This window comes from Varanus komodoensis, unplaced genomic scaffold (genome assembly GCF_004798865.1).
Source record: "Varanus komodoensis strain SLA01 unplaced genomic scaffold, ASM479886v1 scaffold1, whole genome shotgun sequence".
Taxonomy (NCBI): domain Eukaryota; kingdom Metazoa; phylum Chordata; class Lepidosauria; order Squamata; family Varanidae; genus Varanus; species Varanus komodoensis.
In genome coordinates, this window is record NW_025335268.1 from 10,761,061 (window position 1) to 10,786,654 (window position 25,594).

Genomic DNA, 25,594 nt, shown 5'->3' on the forward strand with positions numbered 1-25,594 from the left:
CCCCTACCCACGTCTCCATCACTTCTGGATGCAAAGTGCTTTTGTCTGCCATCCTGCTGGACCTTTCCCCAAGCCTACTGCATAAATTATGAAAGATCTTCACAAGCATGCCTACCACAGCGACACAAACACTTACTCGCTAATGTTGTGACTCTGCTAAGGTTTTCATTTCCTCCAACACTGCAGAACAGGTGCGGGGGTGGCATGGGGGAGAGAAGGGAAAAAGCAAACAGAGTTAGACAGCGTTTGCTTGGAGCAAGCCACAGAGTGCCCTCTGGTGATGATTCAATCTTCAACAATTCTCCTTATTTTAACTTCTGGGACAGCTGTAGGAGATGGAGAGACAGATGGATGGACCGACGGACAGACAGCTAGAATTTCCTGGTCTTTCTTGTATGAGGCTCTTGTGGTCCAGGAAATTTCATGCTGCGAGCTCAGCTACTTCCACCCCTTCCCTGAATTCTGGATGTGACTATATTTATTTACTCACTGCATTTTTTAACCACCCGATAAGCAAAGTTATCTGCATGGCATATACAATACATTAAATTCATAAATCAGAAGCATGCAGACAAAGAATATGAAATGTGCAGAATAAAGCCAGATAAGACAAGCATTAAGAGTGAATCCATTACAACATTATAAAAGCAATTTTAAACCAGCAACAAAATAAAGTTATAAAAGCCATTTTTGAAGCCTTAGGTTGCCTGGGAGAATAAAAAGGTCTTCACCCAGCACCAAAAAGACCACAAATGGGGAGCTGACACTTAAAAGTTCCCTTTCTTTAGAGCCACACACCTCTTCCTTTGCCAGCATTACCTGGAGAAAGCCTTAGATAATGATAATAATGTCCAGGAATGCACATATGGAAGGGGATGATCCATCTAACCAGACACTGGTAGCCTTCCTGTGTTATCTGCCTGCCTGCCTGCCTGCCTGGGAACACAAAGCAAAGGGAATTGTCAAAGTACCTGGCAGATAACAGTTTGTGCCTGGTGAGCTGGTCAGACTGGCCAACTATTCATGTGCATCCCTACAGTATGTTATGTTTATCTTGCTCTTGAAAGCTCTCCAGAGTAAGTTCATTTAAGTGCATGCAAAATGATCGAGAACTTTTAAAATGTCATGATGCTGAGTCAGACGACCATGATGTCAAAGACAGACGTGTGCACTGTCAGAATGAAATGAGCACAACTGTCCCCAGGTGGTCATCTTTAACTTTTGAAAACTATGATATATATGAACATGTCACAAATTCTACTGATTTACTTATCAAGTATCCTTCTAATTCATCCCAAGGGTAGATTATGATAGATCTTCACACTGGGTTGCCACCTTCAAAATCAGTCCGTCCCCTCTGCCCGGTATCAGCCTTTAAAGTCAGAGAAGGGAAACTGGAATGAGCAAGGAAGAACTTCAGTGGTCCAAAGGAGAAGGGTTACACAACTCCGTTTCCCTCTCTCTGCCATTTCTCCCCTGACTTTTGACCTCAGAAGCTACAGTCAACCTTACTTTTTGTACACACATTTGCACTGCAAATAATATGCAAGCAGTTCAGGGGACACCCCCACCAGCTGTTTTGGTTTTGCTGTATGCTATCCAGTGTCCTTTGGTCCTTAGGTTCAAAAGTGGAGCAGCCAGAGATTCTCCCTTGAATGACAGAAGTCATCCCATGAAGCTGATTGGTGGGAGAGTTGGGACAGGTAAAAGGAAGGACTTCAAAAAATGGAATTCATGTGCACATCTTGTGATGACCAGTTTGGAGGACTTTAAATGGGACTGGGACTCTTGGAGGAGAAGGCTGTCAATGGTGACTAGTACCTCCAGTATCAGAGGCAGTACACCTATGTACACCAGATGCTGGGGAGCATGGGTGGGAGGGTGCTGTGCACTCCTGTCCTGCCTGTGGATTTCCCTTGGGCAGCTGGCTGGCCCCTGTGGGAACAGAATGCTGAACTCAGTGGGCCCTGGTCTCATCCCACATGGTTCTTCTAATTCCCTTTTTTCTGATCATCACAGTGAATGGGATATAAAAAGGAAACACAGAACATTTGCAGAAAAGGTTAGTTTTGTTTATTAGCAAAGCAAAGCAAAGTGGGATGGAGTGAGAAAGAGAAAGATGGGGATTTGAAAAAGGAAAAGGCCATGGAAAAAAGAGAGGCTGGCTGCAATCTGTCAGTAGACATGTACTGAGATGCCATGGATAGTGCCAGCTGGCATTCCACTGGCACCCAATGGCACTGCCTTAGTGGAAACCAACCCTGCACGATGGGAAGAAAAGGGCAAGTGGGCAGCCATTCCAGGGGGCCAACACCATTGAGAGGTTCTCAGAGTGAAATATCAGGCTGCCCATTCTCTTAGGGTAAGAGTCTGTCCATCCCACATGCCTCCTTTCGGGGAGTCTTTCCTTAATATGAGGCATACTGGGTGAGGTGGTCTCGGCAATCACACGTGCTGCCACTGTCCCACTGTACCCCAAGAGCACCTCCCAGGCAAGGCTTCATTTGTGGAAGCACCCCCAGAGCACGGCACTGAAGGGGAGCCATTTGGCGGAGGAGGAGGAGGAGGAGGAGGAGGAAGGCAATCTTGTGCATGCATTAATTTCTGCTAGTGCAGAAAACCAGTCACTACAGAAGCCTAAAGGTCAAGTCTACTCAAGCCCTGTGCCCTGTGTGAATCCTAAGCATTCTAAGATGGAGATTGCTCAGAGCGAGGTGCAAATGCACTGCTGACCAGGAGGAGACAGGAACCGATTTCCAGTTAAAAAAAAGAGAAAGAGAGGAGGGAAGTATAATAAAAAGATTGCAGGTCTCTGATTCTCCAATAATAGCACTCACCTCCAAGAGAGGCCTCGATACTGTGTCAGAACATCTACAATGTTAAGTGGAGATGATCCTGCGCCATTTCCTGCCTGAGAATTATGCAAAAAGACCATGGTCAGAGAATGTGACTTAACATGATTGAGAAGCAAAAGGGCAATTCTCTGGGGTGCCCCCAGCCTTTGCTCCCAAGAAGCCTGGGCCATGTTCACAACACAGCTGTCACGTCCACTTCATAAGGGGTGTGTGTGTTGGGGGGGAGGGGGTGGGATCAGAAAGGGAAATAAACTTTGGAAGAAAAATTCAAATACTTGATTAATAAAAATAAAAGTTAAACTTAAAATTAGGAATGTGGTGGCCCCAGTTCAATAATACTAGATTGTCCCTTTTTATCATTGCAAGAATATTGATTAGTACAGAAGCATATTTAACTTGGTAAAAGCATATTGTATCAAAGGCAGAATTAATTACTGCAAGGGGAAATGCAATTATGCTTTTTTAAAAAAGCACAAGAGGATGAGGTTGAGGATCAGGATTTGCATGATTATGAGGCCTACTTATGGGTTACCTTGGCATTAAAGGCTTGAAAAACTAAAGGCTGACTAAGAACTAGCCAGCCTAGATTCTGAACAGCAGGGTACCATGGTAAATCTCTTTTGACTTTGGAAGAGCTAGGGGAATTTGGTTTCTTGCCACCATGCAGTTTAGAAACAGTTACAAACATGTGTATCGTATATATTTATACATCTGTGTGACAATGTATAAATATAAACTACAGTACAGCGTGTGTTCATCAAAGAGCACAGAAATGCAGAACCATTGAAAGCTGTGTGCAACATCTTTAAAAAGTCCCCATCTCTGCAAAAACTTCAAGCAGCTGCTCTAGCATTTTAACAGTTCCTACTGTATGTGCTAAGCAGAGAGCCAGAGCTCAAGAAGGAAGAAGAAAAGGAACTGAGGTGTTTGGTTTCAGCTTAGGGTGGCCTGAACTATTTCAGTTGGAAAGCTGTGGAATGGAGGGGTGTGGATGGGGTTGCTGAAAAGAGGGGTAGCTTTCCACCTCATCCCATCCCACTTTGATCAATGCCTCCTCCACCCTGGGACCCTCCAGATGTGCTGCACTACAACTTCCATCATTCCCAGCCAGTCAATGTTCATGCTGCCTGGGAAGTGTAGGAGTCTCTGCCTAGCATATCTAGAAGGCACTGGGTTGGAGAAGACTGCCAGACCATGAGCAGGAGGCCCAAAGTGCAAATCCCAACTCAGCTTGGGTCATTCACATTCACAGCTTATCCTACCCTGCAGGGTTGTTGTGAGGATAAACTAGATGGGGAGTCATCTTCCCTGCTGTCCTGAGATTCCAACATAAGGCTGAAATAGGAAAGATAATAATGTGTTCAACACTGACATACTGACATTATTATCTTGAGTTACGTATTGCCAGCATGTAAGAATATCAAGGTAGGATTTTTAACAAAATCAGCATGAAGTTGTCACAGGGCAGGACTTTTCAGCAATGCTGCATATCAGAAGTGACACATTTAAAGCAGCCATCAGTTGAATTCTCTGCAAAGAAATTCCCATTCAGAAACTCTGTACAGAGTTTGCCCTTTGCTCTTTTAAAGTGATCCTTTAGCATGTGGTCAGACTATTTCTGTTTCTTTGCTATAAAAATGTTTGAAATGCACCTCTACATGTGCCTTATCTAACATACGCAAATAGGCCACAGCCAGAAGAGATGGCATTAGTAGCCTGAAGGAGATTAATAACCCAGCAGGCTGTAAGCAGAGCAGAAGAAAGTGTGGAAAATTCATTTGCCTGTGAAGATCTTTGCTCCTCCTTTCTCGAATTAGAATTCAGAAATGTCTTTTAGATCATTCAGTTTAATATAGCACATTTGGTGATCTGCACTTACGGTTAACGAGTCTCCAAGGGCACCTATAACTTTAATGTCTGCTGGCCTCAAGTGATGAACTATAAAACAGAAGAAGGAAAGAATGATAGGATTTTCAGACGCTCCTTGGCATTAGGAATAGAGTTCTTAGAGGAAAGTTTTACAAACTTGAGATGCTATTTAAAATTCATGTTCAACCAAATTACCTAAACTGTGTTAGTCCCAGTGGCAAGTATTTGATGCTTATTAGAATATAGTATTCCCTTGTACTCTTCCCCCCAAAAGTTAAACACACATTATTGCCTGTATCTTCCCCAACAATTTGCCCTTTTCATTTGTTACCAGACATGTTAAATTGTATTTTGAAGTTCCAGTAATGGATTGTGTATCTGACAGTCTTCAGTCTAATGAGAATCAAATGTTTTGGGGCTCTTTCACCTGGGGATCAGGATGTCCCCTAAAAGACTGGCATTCCTTGCTACATCTCATATTCTGTAATTCTCTTAAACTGCACCAGTACTCTTAGCTATATTCTTTCCTCTTGCTACAAAAGGCCTTGCTGATTATGTAAAACAACCATAGGAAAAACTAAATTCTGGCACTTAGCCTGTAGCGCTTACAGGCCTAGAAAGTGGCAGCTAACTAGATGGAAGAAATCCATGTAAATCCTATGGTTCTTTACTGGAAAATGTTAGCTTCGCAGAGCCTGTATTTCTTACACATTTTATGCCTGCCTTATATGAGCAGGATGTAGTGGCGCTTCAATGAACTCGATCATTTTCCTTGCAAATTTCAAGTACCTGCAAAGCAACTTGCACTAGGTTACTATCATCTCATTCTCAACATCCCTGTGCTCCTGTAACATAGGGGTAATTTGATGAATAATATTGTCCTACATTGCAAGGTTGTTGTGATTAGGATATTAATTAATCATAGGCCTTTATATGCCACCCTATAATCAAACTTTCACAGTATTCTGTGCGAAGTGCTTTGAACTCTTAGGTTGTTTGAAGTGCTAATTATTTTTATTTTTTGGTGCAATTTCTGAAAGGTTGCCAAGGTCTACTTTCTTGAAATGGAAAAGTGCCTCGAAGCCTTTATGTTAGAATAAGTGAGCACTTTTGCAAGATGCAGACTGGGTACCTTTGAAAAACTGACATTTATGTAAATTGGCAGTGGTGAGGAGAGCACTCTCTCAATATCAGGACAATAATTCACACCATGACTTTGTCCAAGAAGGTCTTGCGATTAAGTCTTCTGACTTTATTGCTTCTATGCACAGTAAGCTCATATTGACCTTGCTATGCTAGATAGTATCCTATAATTACATTTTGTACACTATTTCCCCCTTCCTTGATATATTTGACTGTACTATTTAATTATTAGGCATATGGCTACACAAACTTGCTCTCATAAGAATGATCAGATTCTTGAGGTCAGTTTTTCTATTATTCTATTATTTAATTTACAATGATAGAGGAAAAAATTCTTGAGAATTCTGATGCAGAAGGAATGAAGAGTACCATTCTGGTGACACTAGAAAAACCACGGGGCAGTTTTCAGATTACTCAGAGGTCTACAGATTCTATAATTGCCATGGATTATCTCCAGATGGGGCTTTAACCAAAGTTCTTTGGGGAAAGAGCTATACATAGCTCAGTGGCAGAGCACGTGTTTTGCATGCAATAGGTCCCAGGTCCACTTCCCAGCAACTCCAGGTGGAGCTGGGAAAGATCTTTACCTGAGACCATGACATGCGAACACACCACAGGTGAGCACCCATGCTGCGTTGCCAGGGCATCAGAAGCTAGAACAGTTTCTGCAGGGTGGTGTGTTTTTCAAGAACAAGCCAGCCTGAGAACCTGTGGCTTGGTATTTGGGTGGCTTTTCCAGGATGGCTTCTCAAGGCATATGGACCTACTTTGCTGTGGCTTGTTGGAAGGTCTACGGAGGCACTCAGCTTGGTGAAGATGCCTGCTGTTCCTTGCAAACCTGTGAGTGCTGACATCATCCTCCCTCATCCCTTTTCAGTGTTCCGCACCCAATTCATCAAGAAGAAATGATCCTAGAATGTATCTTGAATGTGTTCAGCACTTTTAAAAAATATTGGCCTGGCAGTGTACAGAAGCAAAAGTCTGCAGCGATTGGAATTTTCAGTTTTCCCCTCAGCTTTATTACTATGCCATTAAATTTGTGTATTTTTAACCAAAAGCAGCCAGTGGTTACGTGAGAAGGAGCTTTTGGGCTGGGTGTAATTACTGTGGGAGTACATGAAAGGGCGTCTGCTAGTAAGGGTAGTATGAAAACTGAGAATCAGCAAGGGGAGAGACAAGCCATAGCAAGCCACAGAAGGGTTGATCATCTGTCAAGTAACCAACCCATAGTGGCTTATTTTCAGGCTGATTTAGGCTGATGTGCGAACTCACCCATGTCAGTCAATACAAATATTAAGCAAAGGGTGTGATCCTATGCATGTTTATCTACAAACAGGAAGTGGTAGGACTTCATTCTGTTTAAACTTGCATAGGAGTGTGCCCAAAATAAACTGTTTGACTTGCTATAAGAATCCTCAATGCAAATGAAAGCATATTATATGTAATTAGTCCTTGCATTGTGCCAGTAAACTCACACAGAAAATCCTAATGAACATGAACGGTATAAATAACCAACTATAGATTTGATAATAATAGGTAAAAACAGATAATACATATGAAAAATAGTTTGTGGTCATAAAAGTCCCTGATACCTTTAATTCCCTGAGAAAAAAAATCTTTGTCAGGTACTGTTTCAATCATTTGCAAGCTAAATTGTGCTTGTGCCTTTGATGCTGCACTGTGCAACAGCCATCCCAAAATAATTATGTAATAAGTGCTGTCCTTCAAATTTGCAGTGCTATCTGTTGTAGAAAATTACTGTAGTTGATTTGTTACAAACTCTGAAAACCAAGGCACAAGGCAGCTTCCCATGTTAATATGTCCACCCTTCTGTACTCCTGCTCTCCATTCCTAGCTTTGATGGCGTGGCAAAAACTCAGGGGCAGACTGCTTCCTTTTCCTGTAGAAAGCCCAGTGGTTTGAGCCTTGACATCTTAAACACAGAAACCGGGAAACAATTCTGCCTGAAAGATTGGAAAGTATAAATGATCCTATGCCATCATTTTTTCCTGCTCATCCCTGAGGTTTCTCCACTTTATAATTATCCACCCTGGTCAAATTTATCCATCACATTCACAGCTGCACTCTGCCTTTCTTCCAATGAGCTCAAGGCAACCATACGTGATGTTGTAAATTGTTGTCCTAACAACAGTCCTGCGAGGATAGGCAGGGTGCCAGTAGTGTACCTGAAGTCTGATCAAGAATTTAAACTGAGGTTTCCCAGGTCTAGGACAAACATTTTATCCCTTATATACACTGGCTGGAATCCAAGTGTGATTTCATAATAGATCCCTTCCATTCTCTGCAAAACCAAGATGCATTCCAGAGTAAAAGGTGTTTGAACTGTCATTTATTAAAACACCTTTGGTCTCAACCCAAGTAATTGGTGTGCAAGCAGCCCCTAATTCTTGTAGTATGAGTGAAGAAAAGCACAAAACCCATACCTGAGACGGGAACTGCATTGGAGGGGTTACGGTCAGAACATGAGAGGCTAGTCCCATAGCTCCTCGGCTGAAAACAAATAGATGGCAGTGCATTATAGATGGCTCTTAACATTCCATTAAAAAGAATTATGCACTCCCAAGAAAATAATTTCATGAGATATGCAACATTCGTGTGCCAGATTCCTCCCTCCTCTCCACCTGAAGGCAAGCAGAAGTAGATGGAGCCAGTACGCTCTGCACTTGAGGCCTTGTGTCAGTCTGCCACTCCACAGAAGATGAGTAGTTGCTTTTTCTGTATGTGAAGAAGTATGGGTACTCCTGCAGAGATAAGATAGTGAAAGCAATTGAAAAAGAGAGAGAGACATCATTTGGCACTATGGCTGAAGTCAGCAGGGCAGATTCAACAAGAAGAACAATAATTTAAGATTATCTGGGAGTGTCTGTATCTCCAGTGACCAATTTCATTTCCAGACAGCAGTCAGGGGGCCAGAAGTAACTTGGGCAAAATCTGACCCCTTCAGCAGATGGCCGGCAAAAATACATCAGAAACATCTCCACGCACATCAGTGTTAATGATCAGGAAATACTTCACAGCCATGGAACACCATGGACTGGCATGGCCAGTGCCTGAAATGCAGAGCTCAGAGTGATGCAGCATTAATATTATGGACTAGTGCTCTTCTGTTCATCACTTTTAAAAACAAGTTTCTTCCTTTAATGAGTGAAACTGGGTGGTTTTTTTAACAGCGATTTTGTCCCCAGTTAACTGGGAAGGGGGAAGGGGCTGAAGCTGAGTGATGGAGCATGGGCTTTGCCTGCAGAAGGTCCCAAGCTCAGTCCCCAGCATCTCTTGACAGAGCTGGAAAATCTCCTTTTTTTCTGTTGCTGCCAGTCAGTGCCTGCAATACTGGGCTGGATGAGCCAAGCGTTTGACTTAAGGCAGCTCCCTGTGTTTCTAAGCAGCAAGTGGTCCCAGGAGCACATTACACAGTCCCTTTGCTGGAACTAGGCAGGCCTGGCTCTGGTCTGCATTTGGACTTAGGTTTGAAGTCGAGACTGCCTGACGGTGTCGTATATATTGCATTCCATGAAGCAGTAGGTGAAAATAAATATGTTAAATATTTTTTCTCCAACATGGCAGTTGAAAATTCTACAAGAAGCAATTTTCTTTTCCAATTTCACCCAGTCCAGGTATATACACATGTTAATCCTGAGTGCACGGCAATTTGGGTAAACACCATATGCAAACTGGGTGGTCACTTTGGAAAGTGCAGTCCTGCCCTAAAGTATCCCTGGCAGTGGGAGACCTCCACAGTCCCAGTGAGATAAGATCCCTTGTAAGTCTGGGAAAAGGCTGACATCTGTATTTACAAATAGCGCTGAATTACTGTAGGCACACTGCAGGAATCACTCATTAAAGCAGCGATTATAAAGGAAACATGCACTGTGTGCCTTCTCCTTTCCTAGGAGAAATGGCATCCTTCATAAAGCCATTTCCATAAGCAACTTTTGAATCTGTGTTTGACTTTCCTGTGTCTGAGCATCAAACGGAAATTTTACTTTGGCTAGAAAGTACAATGAGTTTCAGAACGTCTGTCCCCCATTTTCAGCAGTGCGTTCACATCATGCACTAGAAAACGGGCACGCATGTGTATCGTGACCAATCCCATACAGGAAGCCACAGCCTTGAGTTTACAAAAGCTGTGCAGGGCTGTCAAGGAGGGGACATTTTGGAGGGCTTTCATTCCTGGGCTCGGCATAACTCAGAGATGACTTCATGGCACACACAGCAACCGCCACATCATTCTCAACTGATTTATTACAAGTGACCAAATGCCCATAGTGTCTCTCGTGGGAATGCATTTGGATTGCTTTGAGGGGATGCCTGTGCTCAGTCTGGCGCCAGGCTTTTGGGGACAGGAGGACACCCTCCCGCGGCGAGCCTGCTTTCTCCTTCCACCATCTCCAGCTGCTGTTGCTCTCATCCTTTCTCGTTGTTGCTACCACTTGCTCACCTGAGAGGCAGTGAGGTGGTGAGCCAGCAGGCAATGGCATCCCCTGCTCTTTCTCACCACCACCGTAGCCTATTCAGAGCGAGGAGGGGAATCAGAAGGTCGTGGCGGGGAGGAGGACAAGCAATTCCAGGGGGCTCTTGGGTGCCAAACATGCCTCCCTCGCTACCAGCCCTGCTGGTGCAGCTCCAGTGAAACGAACCATAAAGGTTGGAGCCATGTAAGATGGGGAAAAGATGGCAGTGCTGGCATTGCCACCAGGCAGAATCCAAACATGTCTCTTCTGGTGCTTATAACCTGTCCAAGGTTTCAGAACAGCATTCACTGCTACTCTCCTCTGTCATTCTGCTCCACAACAAGCACTGCTGACCAGCCTCAAAGCTTCTGATAATCTGCTTGAGGCGAATAGGTTTCGAAAAGCAGAAGAGCCCAGGAACCTCGGAAAAAGAGGCACCATTTGAAACTGCATAAGCCTGGGCAAGAAAGGTTTCCTACCGGAGAGGGACACCGTGCCTCGGGCATCTTGGTGAAACGATAGGGCTGCTTCTGCCCAGCAGGTTCCATCTAGAGGAGAAAATAGAAGCGATGTGAGATTTGGGGTTGGATCAGTTTCGAAGTTTGTTCCCAGATAGGATGGACCAGCGAGTTCTAATTTGGAGGTACCAGCACTGCATTGGGGATTGGCTGGCGTGGCATCCGGCTCTAGGGGAGGCAAGCCTGTTTCTTGGCTGAAGCACTTGAGGCTGGAGGTGGAGGCTCGTGCAGCTGAATGTACATAGCCAGAATGAAAAAGAAAGAACTATGTAAAGATAAACAATGGCTTTGTCAAAAGAGAGGGAACTCCTTCTCGTATTAATTAATTAACTCTATGTTATCATATTCCCCCTAAGAGACAGGGTATGAGGCTTGGGATTGTTAGATTGTATTTTTACCATTTAATATTATGCACTGGCACTCTCGAGTTTTTAATCGCTCTGTTATTTTAACTGTTTTCATTGCAGTAGTGAACCATCATGGGATTCACTAGAATAAATGATGGTATATAAAAGTTTTAAATAAATAAATGTTTCCTTCACAAAAGCACCCTAGACAAATGGGTAGTAGGCAGTATATTATATTGTATATATGTATATATTGTATATATATTTACAACATAACATAGGCATGTGGCCCAGACAAAGAACTCATCCAATATTTTATTTTTCATAATTTCTCTCTCTATTGAACACCAGGTTCAATTGTGTAATAACTAGAATAAAACCAAGTGATGGCAATTAAATATAGGTCGAAGGGTTTTGTTTTCTAATCCTCAGCATTTTGGGCTCCATCCAAATAAATTAATGTTATTGGACTGTGAGGTATAATAGTTTCCTTTTAGCTCAACTGCAATTTAAAGAACAGACTCAGTAAGGAAATTGGAAGTCGACACACACAACAGTAGCTGGTATCATGAAGAAGGAAAACTGACAATGGAGACATAAGTCATGGTGGCCCATGGTTTGCTGCCCGTGATGCGTTGTTGTGCTGCACGAAACAGGCCGATTTAATTCTGTTTGAAGATGTTGCCTCGACGTGACTCATTCAAATGTTGACAGCATTGCATCACAGAAGCTGAGTGTTCATCCTTCCACTGTTCTAATTTTGGCCTTTGAGTTGTCAACCGAATGTGGTGATGCCATTGATACTGACCATTTACTATACCAGGGGGCAGGTGAAATACTGTATGCATCTCTGAATATTAAAGACTGTTCTGGAGCAAAAAGGTATATGTAAATTCCTCCCAAATAAAAGGAACTCCTGACATTGTCAGACATATGTTTAGAAGAACATAGGCTGCATGGTAGCACCAACAATCAGAAATTAAACTATCCCTTATTAAAAGGAAATTACAGCGTCCAGTAGGTGCAAAACAAAGGCTTCTGCTAAATAAGACACAGCTTAAAAACTGGAGACACAACAGGTATATGCCAAAGCAACGAAAACCCACTGGTTAGGCATTTTATGGTGGTGGCGACTGCTGTTTCTCAAATTCCCAAATGTTCCCACAGGTCCAAAACATTTGGGAGTCATGTATGGGCCCTGGATTTTGGCTGTGAGGTCCAGCCCTAGCAGCACCACTCAAAATATTAGCATCTTTCAATAATCATCAAGGACTATTTTAACTTTATAAGAACTCATAACAAGTCTGCAAAACCTTTTCACACTGCCTTGAGGTGTCCAAGATTAAACTTAGAGGAGTCCAGAGTCTTAGCTTATATTTTGGGAGTGTCTTGCTTTTAAATTGTTGCCTGAACTCCACCAATACACCAGTGAGATGGCATAAATTGGTCTCCTGCAACAGCAGGGGGCTGGACCTGATGGCCTTCATGGCCTCTTCCAACTCTACTATTCTGTGATTCTATGGACAGGGCAAGTCAGAAATGTAAGTAAATGCATGTAAGCATCAGTGAACTGGTTTGTGGCTGCAGCTGTTTGACTACAACCCACAAAGACATAACTGTAGTACCACTCAGAGGCAATTATTATTTCAGAAGAAATTATTCAATATTTAAAAGGCTGAAAACATGGCAAGTTCAATAATACCATGAATAATATTACTGTGTTAACACCTTCAAAACATACCTTCCCTATTCTTTTTCTCAAGATTTTCTTTCCCCAGTCGTATTTCTTAGATGCTTAGTACACGACTTTTGAAAAGCTTTGTTTTTAATAGGAGAGAAGGTTTTACAGAAGGACAAAAGCACTTTGTCTAAATTATGTAATTAAAATGGAAGGTTCATATCTCCTAGAAATAGGAGCTATGCCTCCAGAGATGAAGCTGCAAGTGTTTTGCCAATATTAATTAAATAGCAATCATTGCAGAACATTGTACTGATGGGTGCAATGTTCAAATAAGATGCCTGGTACATTATCTGCAAATAATGTGCCAAGTTTTAATAAATCAAAAGCAGTGAACCTCTCTCTGCTGATGGTAATGAAATCTTTTGGAAATTTCTATGAAAGTGGCCTCTGTTGCCTGCCAGTCTTGTACTTCTCTGCAGGTAACATATTTGATTCTAACGAACAGCCCAAGGGGTGGTCCTATGCATGTTTAGAAGTCTTGCAGTTCCCAGTATTCCCCAGCTGATTGGTTGAAGAAAGCTGAAAGTTGGATTTTTTTGGTCTAATCTTATGGAAGACTGGCCCTTAATTCAGCCATTAACTATGATTTGCCATTAGTTATAGAAACTATTGTCTGTGCAAGATCTTCTGCCCATGTCCCCTTGAGCTACCACTGCTGCCCTTCAGGAGTTTCTTTGCTTCCAATACCATTAGATACATCCATTCCCTTCTGCTGATGTGGCCATTACTCCCAAAGAGGGTGGATGCATCTTAGTCTAGTGTCTCAACTTTGACCATTCCACCTCGGGGGACCCTGCTAGTGAGTCTGGCCTCCTGGTGGCACTGCGCTCAGCTTCTCTGATGCTCTCAAGCACCCTCATCTTGTTAAGGTGTGCATTCCAGAAGGAGAAATGAGGCTTTCAAGCACCTTAAATGAAACACAGGTCCAACATACAAGCATTGCCACAAGTTGCAGTACTGAGAGTCTACTGACCTTTCCCTTGTACTACTCATTGTGGTGAACTTGGGTTGTTTCCTGTTATTTAGTAGATTATATTGTGCTATTCTGATTGTGGTAATAGAGTCTCCTTGTCAGAGATGCTGATCAGATAACTCATTCTGTGCTTCTGAAATTCTGACAGTATCTTGTGCATCATCTGACCTTGCACTGTTTTGCAGGCAGTCATCAAACAGAGATTAGATATAAGGAAATTACCTAAGGGGAAAGAACTTAATACAAATCCCTGATCGTCCCCTCTGGACGCAGGATTGCCTGGATGTTTGAGTGAAGCAGTACAGTTCTTCAACTCTCTTCTTTTCTTTAAAGTTGGCTACCCAATATCAGCATCCTCTGAAAGTGCTGAACTACTACTCCCATCATGCCCACCCTACATTATCCATTGGGCATGCTGTCTAGCGAAAGATGAGAGTTGGAACACAATACGTCTGGAGGGAACTAGGTTGAAAAGATTGGATTCACTATGCGGACACTAGAACCGCATAGCAGACATGTTGGCTAACCCCCCTCTCGAGAAGCAGCTTTTTGTGCAAGATCTCTGAAATACTTGGCTCCTCCAAAATACATTCACAGACTAAAGGCAAGAAAATATAAGGTGATTTGCCTAAATTTAGCTGCAGAACCAAATGTCTACTCCCTCTGCTCACCACAGGCCAAATGAAGTCTGGGGAAGAAGGGGATTATATCATTTATTATAGATAAATAAAATCAAACAATAATAATAAAATAAATTTCCTTTGACAGTTGGATTACTAATCAGTAAGTAACATGAAATTGGATGGCAAGTTACCTTTTGGTAAACCCTTCCTGTTTAAAAAAGCCCATGCAAACCGTTGTGTATCTTATCAGAGCATCTGACCTGTAATAAAAGGCAAGCTGAGACAAGAACTTTGACATTTTCCTGACGGGTATTTATGGATAAAAGGGAGAAAGAGCAAGATAACTGAATGCAGTTATTTCATTCAAGGCTGTAATCTTGATTCAAGACATTAACTCTTGTCTTGCCGTGTGTGTGGCAACAGAGTAAAAAGCTCATGCATGCAAGTAGGAATTGGAGTTCATCCTCCTGTTTTAAATGCATCTGCCCCTAATATTTGGATCCTTTCTACATGCAGTTGTTAACCCACCATATCCACTTTTAGTTTCACTGCAGAATTGAGACAGGGCATTTGCTTTCCTATTTCTCTGCTATTTGACCTCTAAGTGCCACTGTGGGATAACGCAAATTCACTAAAGGAAATCACAGTTTCTTTCACCTTGACAATGAATGCTGCATTTTCCCTGCACTAAAAAACAACCACAAACAAACTAAGCACCTTGACTAAAGTGTTGTATAAGACTCAGAAGTGAAGCAGGAGGGCCACAACATTGCCTAAAGAATGCACAAGCAAACCTGGATGGGAAATAAGAAGCACACAAGAAATGTCTTGTATTGAATGATCTTTCACAAAGGAATTTGCCCCCTCTTTCGGATCATGTGCTCATGTACAGGTTCATTAGTTGTAGCCATTTCAAAAAGGTGTGAAGCATTATCTCCACTGTTAATGAGGCACTTCCCATGCTGCAAGGCTCCTATTCTCTCATCTTACTGGATCAGTTAACCCATTCCAGTCTGAGAGATGAGCTCAAGCAAGGAGAATACTAAGATGGGGAAGTGGACCTGTGAAGCATCACATGTTCAGTATTGCACACTGAGCATACCGTCCTCTTTGGAATGTTTTCACCCCAAACCCAGGGCCTTTTTTCCTTTTGATATATCAGGGGCAGCCAAACTGAGGCTTGGCATGCGGCTCTTTATTTTGTGGCTTGCTGTTTACCCTCGTGGGCACCTGCAGGCACTCATTGATACCCACAGCTGCCACCCACAGGTACCCGCTTGCAACTTCCAAACTTCTGACATTCACTCTATATGCTCTTGTGTTGAGCAAGTCTGGTCACCCTGTTATACATATATTTCCATACTTCTTTTAAGCTTGAAGCTTTCCTAAGCTTTCCTAAGCCTTGAGGATACCTCCCTCCTGTGCATGGATGCGATTACATAAGGCATGAAAACTGGTGCACACTGGAATGCCTGGATATACTATAGATTGCCTGATGATTATATGGTCTATACTACATGGTGGAGTAGACCTAGCATTTAATTTGAACTAGACATCACCCTGCCAACAAAAGTGTGCATAGTCAAGGCTATGGTTTTCCCAGTTGCAATGCATGGCTGTGAAAGCTGGACCATAAGGAAGGCTGAGTGCCGAAGAACTGAGGCCTTTGAATTGTGGTGCTGGAGAAGATTCCTGAGAGTCCCTTGGACTGCAAAGAGATCAAACCAGTCAGTCTTAGAGGAGATCAACCCTGACTGCTCTTTAGAAAGCCAGATACTGAAGATGAAATTCAAATAATTTGGTCACCTAATGATATGGAAAAACTCACTGGAGAAGACCCTGATGCTGGGAATGAGTGACAGCAAAAGGAGAGGAGACAGCAGAGGATGAAGTGGCTAGATGGAGTCAGTGGGGCAGTGGGTGTGGGCTTGGGTGGACTCCAGGGGATGGTGGAAGACAGGAAGGCCTGGAGGAGTGTTGTCCATGGGGTCGTGATGGGTCGGATGCAACTTCGCAACTAGCAAGCAAGCAAGCAAGCAAGGATGACTTGGGTTCCCAGTAAGTGACGTTCTGGGAGTTACCAATGGCCAGCCACAACCTCACAGGTCACTATGAAGACTAAACCTAGAGTACACCCATGTCGAATGCATCCACATTTCTCGGTGGAAGGGTGGCATACAACTGCAACACAATGACTTACGAACAGTGACGCAGATCACAGAGCGGATGGAAGATTTGGCTGCCTTCCTAGCATTCCATATCCTGAATATCAGGGAACCTCTTCTTTCTAAGCACTTGACGTGCAGGCCCTGCAGCCCTAGTGTCAGGGCACCCTACCTCCATTCTGGTTCTTTGTCAGCCATATACCCAGTGATGAATCACTCACAGATACTGGCTCCTTCTCATAAAATGGGAGCAAGGACCATAAAAGATGCTAAAGTGCTGAGTGCACTAAGAGTGGCATATATCCCAAGAAACAATTTATCAATAAAGAATGAGCTGCCATGTTCATCAAGAGAAATTTAGAAAACAAATGTTTTTAATTCCAGCAAAATTTAGAAGAGCAAAGAGTGCAGGGCAGAGCAAAAAAGGCAAAATTAGCTAGAACTGCAAATGTTCCTTGCATGATGACTGAGATAGAACCATGCTTGTAATTCAGTTAACTGACATGTATTTCTAAACAATTCACACACGCCTAGATTGCCAAAAGTGCTCTAGATTGACTTTATAGTGCACTGTACTTCATTAATATACACTAAACCTAAGCAAAAAACTCCTAGCCTGATATGAGGAGGGTAAAGGTTCATAAGGATTTGAGAAACATCTTGCACAATTGAGTTACTATTTAAAGTATGCATAGGCCAAATCTCAAGAAAGCAGACCTAAAAAGGATAAAATGTAACTCATCATAGAAAAGAGCAGTGGCTAAAACACTAAAGGTCAGCATTATGTTTGCATGAATATTTGCTAAAACCATTACAAGAACCATATGAATTCAACAGTTTAAAAGCAGCAGCATTTTAAACATTCAGCAGTGCAATATTAACTAAAAGCAGCCTGGAACAAATAGGTTTTCAGAGCTTGTTTAAAAGGCAGCATCACTGGAGCATCACCAAAATGCATGTCCCTTGGAAAGAAGGGCCTCAAGTATGGGGCTACCACTGTGAAGGCCATGTCTCTAAAGGCTTTTCTAATGCCAAGTCTCAGATAAGATCAGGAGAAAAGGAGATTCAGCAGAAGTCACTTTTGAGGCAAGAATGAGAGGATTTGCTCCAGGTTATGTAACCACCTAACCTGTAATTACGAGACTTGATTTTTGACAGTAAAAATATTCTAATATTCTGCACAGGACATGCAATTGAAAAAATATTATGCAATATGAGTAATGACAGCTTTGCACAGAGAATAGTCTTAACTGGCCGAAGGGGGCAGTAGCAAGCTATTTTCTTCCTGATTATTCCATGTTATTGCAAAAGTGCTAATGTCCCCTCTGAAAGGCTGGTCGCAGGGGTCATGCATTTGGCTGCCTATTTCTCCCTAAGCTTACCATATTGTTCCAGAGTTCCACTCCTACAGCAGCAAAGTTATTTCTTGAGATTTCCACTGGTGTCGTGTTTGTGGAATGGCCATTCCCTTGCTGGCCCTGGAAGAGAAAGACTTTTTGAATAGCTTCTCTTTTACTAGCAGAAATACCCCTAACAGACAAAACCAGCACAGGAAGTAACTGCAAGAAAGTGGAGGGCAGAAGGGAAGGTCACTCTAGGGATTTTCACATGGCTAAAGCCATTATCAGTTTTGGGCCAGGATTACCCTCCTGTCCCCCAGCAAATGTTTGACATAAGAACATAAAAAGAGCTCTGCTGTGTCAGATCACAGACATCTCTAGTTCAGTGCTCTGTTCTCACACTTGAGCATCTGGGAGTTTATGGTTTTATTCTCACTACATTTAGCACATTCTCTTATTTATACAAAAAAGTGGAGAGAAGGACTGTAGCTCAGGGAAAAGCCCTTACTTCACACGCTGAACCTTCCAGGTTAAATGCTTCCCAGTTAAATGCTTGGCCATTCCAGACAGAGTTGGGAAAGATCCCCAGCTGAAACCCACCCTCCAGGGAAAGCACAATACTGAGCTAGAAGTGCCCAATGCAAGGACTACAAGGCTCGCAAGCTGCAAAAAGGTATAAATGGCTTTTCCATTTTTCAAATATACATACATGTTTGGAATACATATGGATTTAATATACATGGACCAGATATCCAAATATATCCATATTAAGGTGGTATCTATATACTGTCTGTTCATATATCAAAAGCATTTTAAGGTCCTTGGTGCATTGCATTACAGGAGAGGAGTGATTATTGCTGCAATTTTGAAATATCAGCTTTCTAGCAGGAATCCCTTTCCCCTCCCATTGTTATTTTCCATGAATTAGGTAAGTAAATTAAAATAACTCCTACAAGAATGAATAGTAAAGCCTATCTCAATACAAATTTTATCTATAAATTCCATCCAAAAGGAAGTCATTCCTGGACATTGTCAGAACATGTGTTTAAGAAACATTAGCTGTGTTCCACCACCAGCAATTAACTGAATTGGACAAGCCCTTATTAAAGAGAGAAAGTGGTATCTAACAGGCATGGGATACAACTTTTCACTGTATATGATGCAGTGCAAGATCCACAGACACAAGCAGTACACACCAAAGTGGTGATCTTCTAATAGGTATTTTGTGTTGGTGACCACAGCTGTTTTTCAAATTCCCAAATGTGGCCACAGGGCCTAAATGTTTAGGGATCCTTATTTAAGGTGAAGAATGGAGCAAAGTATTTATCATGTTCCCTTTGAATATGGAAAAATAAATGCTACTTGGCACAGTCCTCTCCTCCCAGTGTACATGTTATATGGATAATGGACTACAGAAGGGTTTTTTTTCTTTTTACCTCCCAGTGTGACCCAGAAAGAACAAACTGTTGCAAGTCCCACTCACTGTCATAAAAGGAATATCTAGTTCTTGGAGAGGAGTCTGGAGAACCACAGTGAAGTCATCCTTCTGGTCATACTTCCGAGATGCCAGTAACTTCTCCAAAGCAACCTATGAAACAGGATCAACAGCTGGTTAGCAAGATTTGCTCTGTTCCCTGACTGCAGAGTACAATGCTCAGCTCTGTCCATGGCTTAATTGAATTTCAGAACCATTTCTATTGCTAATAAACCAGAATAATCACATTATATAATCACAACACAAAAAAGCAATTCCACCAAAAACAAAAACAAAATGCACAATCTCAGAGAAGCACTGGAAATAATCCAGCAACTGTGAGTTGAACGGCATAAATCCATTTTCTTAGAATAAGCAGCAGCTGAGCACTAGCTTTTTCACACCCTGGAGAAATCTCGGCTTACTGAACACCCCAGTTAGCTAACAGTACTATGAGATATTCTTTTGCCTCCTAAATATTCTGACATGTTTTACTGGCACAGACAGCATTTTTCATCAGCTGGACAACAGAGCTTTCATTATCTAAATCCTGCATGTTATATATTCTCAACACTCCCTTTGAGGCTTCTGGGAAAAAATTTGGAAACTTGGGATTCTCACTGTCATTTATAAAAAATCAAACAGCAAGCTTATAAGCCTCAGGTATCTCTAGAATACATAGCATTCTTTCAGCAAAGGCAAAGGTGCCATAGCAGTCATTACTGTATTATGCACCCAAGTCCACATTGCTCATGAGCACTGATGACTGGAAACATGCTGGAGAGTAGTTTAGTGAGAGCTGATGTGGTCTAACTGGGAGGCTTGCAGGAGGAAGTACTAAAACCCACCCCTTTCTGATAGTAATGAGTCCTGCACACCAAGCATGTATAATGGAAACTCCACATCATAAACAGAAAAAAAAAGATTGCATAGCATTATTTTTTAAAGGACTGGGCAACTGCTGATCAAGAGCAATAGCAGCAGTAGAAGGCATGTGCTTGGAGGACTGTATCCTATGATCATGTTCCCATTGTTAATCCATGTTTTGTTACCTTGCACAGGTTTTGTGTGGCAGAGAATTGAATAACCCGTGGTTTTAAATGTCCCTAGGCTGTTCATTTCCCTCCTCCTTTACCTGTTCCTCCTTGTATCAAATATATTTCTGGTACTGGAGTACTGGCAAGCAGAGCAGCTAGGATTTTTTGTTATTTTTGCTCTCTGTCTCTAGCCTGGCAGAACAACCCACAGTTCTAAGTTCACACATAATGATAATTCATGGCTTAAACAAGCCAGAGTTTACCTTTCAACTAACTATGGTTTCTCTTTCTAGGCTATTTATAGTAAACAAAGCATAGTCTGATAACTCACCTGGGCTTGCATGACATGACAACCCAGAATTCAGGACTGATAGGTTAATGAAATCATGGGTTGGCATTATGTTGCGATCCAGGTTAAGGCTGACATCATTTTCTGTACATGACCAGGTAACCTACATGCGGGTTTCGTAGGGATGGGGGATGCTTAATGGGGTTTGCAACAGACAAGGACTAATGCTGGACCTATTTCATTATTATTGTTTCTGATCCTTTGTCCAATGGCACTGCTCCCACATTGAACATCTATCGATACTCTTTCCTCAAAGCTTTCTCAAAAGGAGTCTGCAGCTCATCAGCAGAACACATACTTTTCAAGCAAAATGCATCAGGTTCATCCCCTGGTGTCTCCAGGGAGGGTTGAGAAAGACTCCTGCCTTGAACCCCTGGAAAGCTGCTGTCAGCCCATGTAAAGCAGGAGTATACAGCAGATAGAATGCTGTGTAGATAGAATACAGCAGGTAGATCTCTAGGCAGTTTGTAATAGAATGGGAATTTCTATTCATTGAAAAGAAGTTCAGTTAAAAAGAAGATTCCACAAGCCTGGAATGTGTCCAACCTTGGGGTAAATAATGGCTTAATAACCAGGTGAACCAACTGTTTGATTCAGAATGACACAGCTTCTGAAAAAGATTTCTAACTTCTCAGTCACTGATACAAAATTCATATTTCTATGAATTCTAGATGCTTGGAGGTATTATACTTTATGCACATCTGACAAATTAATTAAGTTTGCATAAGTGACAGATTTATTTTGAAGACAAAGTTGTTTTCACATATAATTTGGTCTGAGGTCCCCGAATGAGCAGACATGGCAATCCTAAAAATTCACCCATGGAAGCAAGTCCCCCCTCCATGATGCTCCCATTATGATGCTCACCTGGTAGGACCATTTCCATACAACTTCATCCAGTCTGGAATGCTCATTGAAACATGGCTTAGGGAAAATGTCCCTAGAAAATGCCGAAAGCAAAGTAAAATAAAAATGTAAGAATGTTGTTTAGTTTTCCACTCATAAATATGCAGTGTGTTAACACATGAAGAGGAAAGATCTACACTGTGACTACAATTGCATGTATTGCTGTGAACCTGTAGCTGGCAATTTATACTCAGCACACAAAGCTGAAAACGGCAGATAGTTATCAGGACTGACAAGCTGAACCAAGGTAAATTTGGATACTTGAGCTGCCTTTGTTAAAGTTTATGCAAAATCATTTTTAATTACAGTATTATATTTTGCTATACACTTATAGGGAGATACAACACACACAGAGGGAGAGAATAAGTGCTATGGAGCTTTCCAAATCTTATCCAATAAACCTGTAATATGTTGGTTTATTTTATCTTCTTTTCTTGCTGTGGTTTGGTTCCCTTTGCAACACAATTTTAAAAAAAAAGCAATGCTGAAACTCTCCAGAAATTAGCAGATGTTACTTTCAACAAGCAAAGCAGTGTAATTCTTATTTCCATTCCTAGACAGAAACACATAATGCCTTAGATCCCCAGAAATGTAGATTCCTCAAAACACATATAAACTACTTTTTATAAAGAAGAGGCCTATGTGTTCATTTATTGGATTTATAACCTGCCTTTTTTCTTACAAAGAATTCAAAGCAGCTTACATCATTCTCCTTCTCATGCCCTCAGTCTTATCCTCACAACAACAACCCTGTGAGGTGTGTTGCACTGAGAGTCTGTGACTGGCCCAAAGGCACCCAGTTGGGTCCATGTCTGAGTGAGGATCAGAACCCAGTTCACCTGAGTCCCAGTCCCGCACCCTTAACCACTACACCACACTGCCTCTCTCACTGTCACCACACTACTTTGTAAAGAAAGATGTTCTTTTTTTGTAGTGCAGTAATGGATTCTCCAGGTGAAACAGAATGTAACCCAAACATTTGTTTGACATGTTCAAGTAAGCAAAATTTGTTAGCTAATGTTTATATAACATTCAGTCTGGGGACAAGAAAAAGGTGTTAGCTGAAAGCTAAAACATATAAGCTAAGGCCACAATACTAAACACATTTAACACAGTACCTCACTTCTCAGCAAATACATACAGGATCACACTGTAAAACTGGCCAATAGGCCCAAGTAGTTGAAAGGGGAAGATTCACACGTGCTGGTCATCACTTTTGGCATACCAAGGACAGTCTACCCTGGAAGTTATGATCTCTCGCACTGACTGAGGGTTGGAAGATTAGGGTGAAATCTTTCACAACCACAACCAGGATCATAACTGATAAACTATACAGTACAGGACTATTTCTACCATAAGTCCCTGTAGAAAAATGAACAATAAATGTCCAAGAATATAAAAATACATTCTGGACTTTAAATATTTAGAACTTTGGCTTTACCTGATATCATTTGGATCAGTGTGTGAAAGGGATGAGCCAGTGAACAGAGCAGAATCCATCAGGTTTACAAAGGCTTTGGGAATCTATTAGGATAAATGGACAAGATTAGCAAAACTAGAAATGGTTATTCCTTTTAAACATTAATATTGTTTTTAATTTGCTGTTCCACTAGTATCCAACACTGTTTTAGTTCCTCTCTCTCTCTCTCAGATCATCCCCAGGGCATTGCATGCTTGCAGAACATTCCCCTGAGCGAAACCCACTTCCGCATTCCTGCTGTGGTGCAGCTTCGGACGGGGCCAAAGTGGGGCACCCAAAGCCCGGGAGGCCAAACGACCATCCAGAGAGTAGCAGCCAACTGGGCATGCAACTATCTTCACTATCAAGACAGCAGAAGCAGACTCCATTTTGTCCCTGTAGTTGTGATAGAACTATAACTTTAACATGCCAGGGTATAAATGCTCAGACTATTTCTTCACAGCTCAGGTTTTAACAAGTTTAGCATTCTGCTATTACTCTTCTGCTAGACATAGAAGCTAAGCCATGTTAAGTTAGGGCCCATTAGGTCACTGATAAATGAAGGCATCTGATGAGGTGAAAGTCTACAAAAGTGAGATGGAAGTCCAAAGGTCTGGATTGAGTTACACTTATAGGACACTGTAGTGAGGGTGTGCCTGCATGTGCATTTATCAGATATTTGCATATAAGTTTCCTGGACAGACGGAAGCACAAGAAAGTTGGGCATTCCCCAATTGAAGTACCTATATATTTTGTAATGATGTCCTGAATGGTGAAGTAGTTTAAAAAGCAGTAGTCTGCTCTGCTGTGTTCTGTGTGCATGTGCATTAGAGAGAAGGGGGTGGGGGTGGGGGGGAGGCTTGGATAAAAGGGAAGGACCATACAGTTGTTTCACTCTGGTTACCACTTCCTTCCATTCACATCTGCTGCGCTGCAGTTATGCATTTGGTTTACATTACCCTGTCTAATTTGGTTTACATTGACAAAATGATGAAGATGCATAAACTGGAACAACAGTAGAACTCTTTCCCTTTCCTTCAGGCCTCTATACATGCGGTCTCCTGCTCTCTCGCTCTCACTCTTTCTCTCTCACATGCACAGAGAGAAAGAGAGAGAGAGATTGAGAGAGTGTGTTAATCATTTTATTAATTTACAGATTTTAATTGAACAGTTACATATTTTATGATGGTGCTCCAACTATACTGTAAGGCAGCTTGGAATAGATACTATGGGATCAAACAAACAAACCAGCTAATATGTTTGAACTATGTATTAGAAATACTTTGAATCTCCCAAATAGTTCTTACTTCTGTTTGTAAAAAATCCAGAACTGCTTCAAGTGCTTTAATGCTGTCAAGTTGGGAAGTCTCCTGTTGAAAATAGAAGAATGTATGTGAGATAATGGATGAAAATCTGATTATTCCTTTTTATTATAGAGAAAAAGTTTCAAAGTGACATCTCCCTTCATCCCCATCACTTTATTTGTTCTCAAATACAACTAAGATGGTGTTAGTTCCAGATTCATGCTGCCTCCATTGTTCTGAGAATGAGAAAGTTTCTACCCCCTCCTTGCCACAGCAATCCTGCTATCCTTCTGAAAATGCTACATAAACAGCCAAGGGCTATTCAAGGGTTGTCTCCTCCTCAAATAAGCCATCCCACTTGGGCTTGGACGGGTTGTGCCTGGGCAGAATGTTAGGCCAATAGCACCCAGCACATATCAGCATACACCAGTTCAAGCAAGCTTGCTTTGATCTTGCAAACCAGGGCAATGAAAAACATGTTTGATTTATGCAGGCCACCACTCCCTACATGGTCCTTTACCAACATTTGTGACTTTCAGCCATATCCTGCAAAGCAGTCTTATTCTGGTGTAAGCCAAGGTTCATAATCTCCTGCTCTGAATGACTTTCAGACACTGGATGATCCTGTCCTTTCAGAATATGGCCTGAAGGCATACAAGACATCCACCACATCCTGAAGCTAAGCAGGCCTGGGGCTGACCTGAGCTTGGAGGAGAGATTACGTGGGAACCACATGTAGCCACCTTGAGTACCACAATGGGAAAAGGTAGGATATAAATATAATAAATAAATACTGATCCTCATCCCCTGACATAAATAACTGTCAGGTTTGTATGATAGAAGACCCTGAACAAACACTTTATGTCCCATTCAGATGCCATGAAATTAAGGAGAACCAATATCTTTCACAGTATATGTTTTACATGCAAACATAATGAGAAAGAGATGTTATCACAAAATAGCTGCTTTGTTTAGTTCTGCTTCCATCCATCACCTGGACTATATTTAAGAGAGCTGAG

At 41.9% G+C, this 25,594-nt stretch overlaps 1 protein-coding gene across 1 annotated transcript in view; it reads right to left on the reverse strand.

The window, feature by feature from the left end:
* Positions 1-25,594, reverse strand: part of PLB1 (phospholipase B1) — a 129,020-nt gene that overhangs the window by 83,316 nt on the left and 20,110 nt on the right. Inside the window, exons 11-21 of the mRNA XM_044439530.1 lie at positions 24,579-24,641; positions 23,254-23,336; positions 21,774-21,846; positions 19,530-19,634; positions 18,089-18,184; positions 10,819-10,887; positions 8,510-8,629; positions 8,312-8,378; positions 4,735-4,793; positions 2,838-2,911; positions 137-180 (exon numbers count right to left, since the gene is read on the reverse strand). Coding sequence (XP_044295465.1) covers positions 137-180; positions 2,838-2,911; positions 4,735-4,793; positions 8,312-8,378; positions 8,510-8,629; positions 10,819-10,887; positions 18,089-18,184; positions 19,530-19,634; positions 21,774-21,846; positions 23,254-23,336; positions 24,579-24,641 — 853 coding nt within the window. The remainder of the gene's footprint in view (positions 1-136; positions 181-2,837; positions 2,912-4,734; positions 4,794-8,311; positions 8,379-8,509; positions 8,630-10,818; positions 10,888-18,088; positions 18,185-19,529; positions 19,635-21,773; positions 21,847-23,253; positions 23,337-24,578; positions 24,642-25,594) is intronic.